Here is a 7,333-nt window from a genome sequence, read left to right as displayed (position 1 = left end):
GCCATGGCACTAACAAACTCTCCCCATTCAAAGCACTGGACATGTAGTGAAGCAGAGAGAAATCTCTAGCTTTGGAAGGAGAAGTTGCCAAGAGGTATCCCCAGGGGCAAAAGAGAGACTCCAGGAAAGGGCACCTCAGAAACTGGTCAGATGGGGCAAGCTGGTAAGCCGGTAGGCCATGGAAGTTCCAGGTGACATCATCAGTAGCCACTTCCCTGGACAATCTCTTGTATCCAAGAGAACCCTAGAATCTTCTGTGATGTTGCCAGTGTTGTGGTAACCAGAGCGGCTTGTGGGGTATTCCTTCAGATCCTCATGGGTTCCCAAGCAGGCATGTTGTCCATGCTCCTCAGGGTATTTCGGAGAGAGAATAGAATACACACAGACACTAGACCAAGGCAGAAGGAGGCCGGCCGCCCATCATGGTGGGAAAGGGCAAGAAACAACTGGTCGTGGAGAAGGCACAGTGAGTCCTGGGCAAGGTTTGGGGAGCTCCCTGGGGGATGTGGGCTTCAGCTGGTCCTTCCAGGAATAGGGATTGTGATCTGGATCCTTCAGATTCCTCAATGGTAGAGCCAGAGTCAAGAGTGTCTGATGATTAGTTTTACAGACAGCCTGGTATTGACAAGCCTGCAGGGGCTTTGCTGAGAGATCTTAATTTCCCACTGAATGGCAAATTATGCAAAGACCAAGCTCTGTGAGAATAGAAGTGTTGTTCTCAGGATACAGTGTTCATGTACTTCATCTTTTTTTTTTTTTTTTAAGATCTATTTATTTATTATATGTAAGTACACTGTAGCTGTCTTCAGACACTCCAGAAGATAAAGTCAGATCTTGTTACAGATGGTTGTGAGCCACGATGTGGTTGCTGGGATTTGACTCTGGGCCTTCGGAAGAGCAGTCGGGTGCTCTTACCCACTGAGCCATCTCACCAGCCCCATGTACTTCATCTTAATATAGTTTCCTCTAGGTTACATGAGCATGTGATGCCAAGAACAGAGAGGGCTATTCCCCTGCCTATGAACCAAGGTCTCAGACAGTTTGGTATTGAACGCACATGATGTGGACTAATACACAGTCTGGGTTCCTGTAGCAGTGTACGAGCTCTCATCATGCATTTGAAGAAGACTAGAAAAGTGTTGGCTAGTATGCTGAGAGGTACGGCTTTGGTTGTCAGATATGAGCCAACAATGCCCTCCATTTATTCTTGCCTGGCCCAGCTTATGCATTTCAGGGCTAGGGCGATTACAATAGGAAGTCGGGCATATGTTTAGTGGTGGTGGTTGTGAACAGGGACCTAGCTGAGGAGCCCAGCTTGAAGACAGCTATGATGCACTATCATGGATTCTCAGTGTCTCTAGATTTTCCTCTTCCTCAGGCTTCTGTGTGGGACAAAGCATGGTTTCCCTTTCCCTGCCCTATTATCGCTACAAGGTTACTAGTGTTTTTCTACCTACAGGGTCTGCTGGGGAGGCATCACAGCAAGCCCCCACCATCAATGAGCAGGAGAAGAGACACGAGAGGTTGGAGAAGCTCAAAAGAGAGCTCCAGAACATAAAAAATGCCAGAGACGAACTTCAGGGAATCCTGGCCAACTACACTAACAAGGATTTAAATGACAGGTAGTCATTATGCCCAGTTCTTTGCTGACTATCTTGGGCCATCCCTGTTAAGCCCAGATTCCCTCATACCACAGGTGGCTACAACTCCAGGCTGTTTGCATACCCAAATCAATTTTGCTGATTGGAATTTCGATGCAGAACTTCATGTTCAGATAGGAGTGAGAGGGGGTCACAGGCACTTTTGATTCTTCCAAAAGTAATTCAGAGCCTGTGGCATGAATCACAGTCTGGGGATGAAGGTAGTAATGTGTGAGCTCCCCTCTTGCCATTTAAGAAGTTTACACAGGTGTTGGTTGGTGGGAGTTGCTAGGAAATGTTTGTTTATAGCCAATCCTTTCCATAATTGACCAGGCGGTAATATGAGTCCAATTGTTCCTGTCAACAGCTGGACGGGCCTGTCCCACATACTGCCTATCAGTATGACTGGATTGGCTGCAGTTTATAACGGCTTTTCTCGAATTTTTTTCATTATACTCTCAGATAAAGCCAAATCAATTCATTTATTTGGTATTACGATTGAGTGTAAGTGTGTGTGTGTGTGTGTGTGTGTGTGTGTGTGTTTGTGTGTGTGTGTGTCTGTGTGTGTGTGTGTGTGTTTGTGTGTGTGTGTAAAAGAGAGATAGACAGAGACAGACAATGGGAGAGATACTGGGTGCATGTGATCTTCTGTGAGCATTTGTGGATGTGTGTATTCCTGCGTGTGTGTGTTCCTGTGTGTGCAGCTTAAGATCTAGAGAGTCTGTATCATGTGATATATCCTGAGGTTGTGCCTGACTCCATTTCCAGGCAATAATAGTGAAGAAGCCAGGGAGGTTCATTTTTAGTAGCACAGCACTTAACCTCTGTGCTCACTGTGGATGCACATTGGAATCTCCTGGTAGGTTATAGAGGCTTTTCCCTGTAGATATGATTATGTCCTTTAGGAATTGATGTAGCAATAGAGCCAAGGATTGTCAATTCCGTGTCTAAAACCAGAAGGAGAATTGTACAGATTTAACGTAGACCCAGGCCTGTGACAAGGATTCCTGGAAAGTTCTGGGAGAACTAGTCTATTCTTTAAAACCCCTACAGGGAGCTGAGGCAGATCAGCACCCTGCCTTTACTTCCCTGGGCTTACTGGCCCAAGCTGAAGAGTAATAAGTTTAATAAGCACCAAGTGGAACTGGTAACAAGGAGCTAGGTCAAGTGGCATATATGGGGTGGGGTAGTGCATGATTCAGCTTGAATTGAAATGATCCTTGTATCCTTAGTTCACGGGACAATTTGTTCCTTGTCCATGCCTTCCCACAGGATCAACTTTGAGACATTCATGCTTGAGATGCAACATGACCAGGTGATGACTGACCTGAAGAGAATGCCCCAGGACATCAGTGAGGCCTTGTCCAAGTGCAAGCAGTTGACTAAAGAAAATCAGTTCTACTGGTGAGTGATTAACAGGGTCATAGCCCAAGACCTAGGCACAGGATATGTCTGCCAATGCTTGTATTTGAACTAAAGTGGGGACTCAGGTTCTATACTGTTAGTCTCTAAACAGGAAGCCTGACTCCTTCAAGCAAGGCACTAAGATTTTAACATCTTGGATCATTTTGACCAAGTGTGAAGAGACTGGGAGCCCCTCAAGCCACTGTCCTTTCCAACTAAGTATCCTCAAGATCGAAAAGGTTTCCACCATGATGGAGATATCAATCAGCCTTGGTCCTCTTGGGCTCTGAACATAGATTTATAGATGGGGTTTCCAGGAGAAACATAGAAAGATTCTGTGATGCTTGGGTCTCTTCACTCCTAGAGAATTTTGCCCCAGGTGGGTTATTTTATACCACAGACTTATAAGCACATATAGACCCCATGTTCTTTTCTGAGAGATACATGAGTCCCTGTTGGTGTCAGGGTTTTCAAAAGTACCTTGGGTCTTCTGGAAAGTGGCAGTCCTCTGGATTTGATCTCCCTCTATGGCCAATCTGGATACTTGTTTGGGGCTGCCTGGGGATCAGGGCCAATGATGAAGGAATGGTCCTTGGAGGAATGGGAGGAAGATGGATGCTTCCTGAATTCACCATGTTTTGTTTGTGGCTCAGCTTCAGGAACTGCCACCTCCTGATTGAATCTAACCTCATCCAGCACAAAGTCAGGATGTTGAGGAAGGAGAACAGACAGCTGCTAAGGGAGCAGATTGCATTGGAAGAAGGCAACACAGAAACAAAAATACTATGTAAGGAAGGCAGCCAGAAGATCAAAGACTACTATACTAAGCAGCAGCAGGTAGGATGAATGAAGCATCAGGGGCAGAATGCCCTAAAGTGTGATCATAAACACAGTTAAGCCTATGTAAGCATCCTGCACCTTATCCAGGCTCTCTCCTATTTCTCATCCAGTTTTACACTTCTGTGATAATTTCCAAGACTTTCTGTGGACTTACCCTCTTTTGAAGAAATTGGATTTCTGCCATGCCCTCTCCTCCCCATCCTAGTCGGCCACCTCTAGCTTGCCACTCTAGGCAGAGGAGATCCTGGACCCCTGAAGGCAACCCCTTGAGGCTCTATGGTATGGAGAGGTGCCTCAGGATGCCACTTCCTGAATTATCTAGGAACCAGGTACTCTGCTCTGCTCTATGGCAACTCATCCTGAGGGGCTTGGGCCTGCCCTGTCCTAGGACCAAAGGGCAGGCTCCAATTTTATTTTGTATGTGTGTGTGTATGTGTGTGTGTGTGTGTGTGTGTGTGTGTGTGTGTGTGTCATGGCTTGGCTGAAATGATGCAGCGTCCTTTCACTGTCTCCAAGATGAGGTACTAGCACAGGATGAAAGTACCTAAGGAGCCATAAGCATAGCAGGGCTATTGGTTTTTGTTTTTGTTTTTGTTTTTGTTTTTTTTTTCCTTCATGAGTATCCCCTTTAGAGTTCAATGCTTACACTTGGGAAGATTTGCATGAAGCACACTCTTGCTGATTACAGTATCCTTTCAGTTTGCATGAATTTCCTGTGAGATGGTTTCTCTGGGGATTCCCAGATATAGGGGTTCCCAAGGAGAGCCAAGGAAGGATTCAGCACTCCAGAAATAATAAGAGCCTTCACTTCAAAGTTTGCTAGGCTCCCTAGAAGGCCTCTGTTTAATGTTAGATTCAGACACTGATACACACTTATTTTTCAATATCAAGTATTTAGACTATTGGAGAAATGTGGTGTTTTACTATAACTCCAGCACAGTGTGTAGTTCACAATCCCTTGTCAAGCAATTTTTTCATTTGAGAAAAACATCCAGGCCCAGGTGCTTTCTTCCCCTTCTCCTATGGGGATATAGGAAAGATCTCAGATGAAAAGTGATACTGGATTGTCCTGCTGAGTAAAGCTGGTATTTTCTGGATCGCTGACATGGAAAGATCTCACCAGGCTTTTTTTCTCTTCCTCCCGTAGGTCTGAAATATTCTGCAGAAGCTCAAACAGATCAGAGACCAGGACAAGATCTTGCTCAGACACAACTGTTCACTAGGAGCACTGGGTGTGCAAAGCAAATTAACCACCATTGCATCTAATCCTTGTAACCATGGCAATCTTGGGCTGCATTTTCTTCTTTTTTGGTTTGCTATGGGTAATGAGGCCTTTATTTTGTGTAGCCTCTGGTCCAGCAAGACTGCCTGTTTGGAAGGCTTCAGAGAAGTGCTAAGATACATCAAGATCTGCTCGGCATCCAGGAGAGCTCTGAGAATGCCAATTTTGGCTGGTCCTGTTAGGTCATCTAGAATTATATCATGGTGATCAGTCAAGTGAATTTGAAAAACTTTGAGGTATCATCTGTAACATCTCTCATGCTCAGACTTGAACATCTCTCATGCTTCAGCAGAACACCCACCCCAATGAGGCATGCCTATATTCATCCTGAACAGATTATTACCAGCAGTGACTGCCTTTGCACTATTTCACCAAGGCCAGCAACAGGCTGTAGGTCTGTGCTGAACATCTGCAGCAAGAGAATGATGCTTAGCTTAATTATTTTGTTTGGTTTTGGTTAGAGTTTTGATTTCTTTGTGTCTTTGGTTTTCCTGTGTTTCATTTGAAGTTTCATTATGTATTCATTATCTTTTCGTTACTGTAATTAATTTGCTTTTTTAGCTAAATCTATATACTGTATAAACTGACTCCCCACTTCAAGATGTTATTGAATAAAATTAGTGTATTGTTATAGATAAAACATCGTCTCTAATTATGTCTATCATAAGGACATTCTGCATTTATGTGTGGTTCATACATAGTCTTGTAACACTAGAAGTTTCAGGCAGGAATGGGACTCTTCGAGTATCATGTTGTTTAGGTTTTTTAAGTAGTTCCCAGCCAGCCTGAGCTCCACAGAAAATTGAGTTTTTGATGTGGATAATGTGTCAAACTATGTGGATCCCAATGTCAGGATGAAAAAAGGATCCATACTCTATCTCTATAGTCATAAATTTAGCTACAGTTATAATGTACTCTCCTGAGCATGACCACGTTGGACAAACAAATAAGAAACACAACAGTATTTCTCTAATACATCCCAGGAAATGAAAATATTCACATTGAGTAATTAAAATCTTCTGAATTACAAATAAAGTCATTTGGATAAAAATGACCTTCAAAGGTCATTTCATAATTGAATGTTTGATACCTACTTCATAGAACTGTTTTAGAAAGGACTAGTAGATATATGGCCTTGCAGGAGGAGTTGTGACACTGGAGGTTGGCATTGAGGTTTCAAAAGCTCATGCCAGTCCCTGCCTTTGTCTTTGTCACTACTCTCTGTCTCTGTTGATCTCACTATGTTTCTTTCTCTTTTTCTCTATATCTCAGTCTACACTCTCTCTGTCTCTGTTTCTGCCTCTGTCTGTCTGTGTGTCTGTCTGAATCTATCTCTTTCCTCTGACTCGTCTATATGCATTAGATGCAAGTTCATCTACTCCTCTAGTGCCATGATGCCTGTATGCATGCCTGCCTGCCTGCTGCCATGTTCCCCACCTTGACAATCTTGGATCACCCTTTTATATTGTTGGCCAGCCCCAATTGAATATTTTCTTTATTTATTATCCTGGTCAAGGTGTGTCCTAGCAATAAAACAGTGAATAAGAAAGCAAAACAAACTCTTAATCAATGGAAAGATCAGCTACGAGATGGGAGAGGAACTTCACTAAGTGTACATATGACAGAGAGCTCATTTCTAGACAATCGGATGGTGTTAAAAACTAAACACCAGGAAACCTGCCTGTTAAACATTAAAACATTTTAAATTTAAACATTTCAAAACGTTCTATGGCTGTCCATGGTAGAGCACACCTGTGATCCCAGCAGTCAGATGGCAGAGGCAAGAAGAACTGCATGAGCCTCCGGACAGGCTGGTCTATGTACTAGATTCTGGGACAGCAGGGATAAGTAGAGAGTCCCAGTCTCAAACACACTCCCTTCTAATGTTCTGTCAAACTGAACAGAATCTTCAAAAGAAGAGAAAGAAATGGATCATAGATATGTATTTTAATGTTTAATACATTTCCTCATCAGAAAATGCAAATTAAAATAGTTTTAACCTTGTATCTTACTGCAGTCAGAATGGCTATTACCAATAGACTAAATGACCACAACTGTTGGCATGAGTGTGGGGTAAGAGAGTATATATTCACATGTACAGTCATTATGAAAAACAGGAGAAATGTTCTGGAAAACATTGCTAGAGATAGGTCTTCCATAAGAACCA

At 43.4% G+C, this 7,333-nt stretch overlaps 1 protein-coding gene across 1 annotated transcript; it reads left to right on the top strand.

Moving 5' to 3' along the window:
• The first annotated feature begins 282 nt into the window (after nucleotides 1-282).
• Gm8068 (predicted gene 8068) lies at nucleotides 283-5,806 on the top strand. Its single transcript, NM_001384239.1, has 5 exons — nucleotides 283-466; nucleotides 1,460-1,622; nucleotides 2,913-3,044; nucleotides 3,698-3,881; nucleotides 5,032-5,806. The coding sequence occupies exons 1-5, from the start codon at nucleotides 316-318 to the stop codon at nucleotides 5,035-5,037; spliced, it is 636 nt and encodes a 211-aa protein (NP_001371168.1). The 5' UTR covers nucleotides 283-315; the 3' UTR covers nucleotides 5,038-5,806.
• The last annotated feature ends 1,527 nt before the right edge of the window (nucleotides 5,807-7,333 follow it).

The sequence above is a fragment of the Mus musculus genome, chromosome 14 (genome assembly GCF_000001635.26).
Source record: "Mus musculus strain C57BL/6J chromosome 14, GRCm38.p6 C57BL/6J".
NCBI classification, from domain to species: Eukaryota; Metazoa; Chordata; class Mammalia; order Rodentia; family Muridae; genus Mus; species Mus musculus.
The sequence above is the reverse complement of the archived record's forward strand: the minus strand, read 5'-3'. Positions and strand labels throughout refer to the sequence as shown.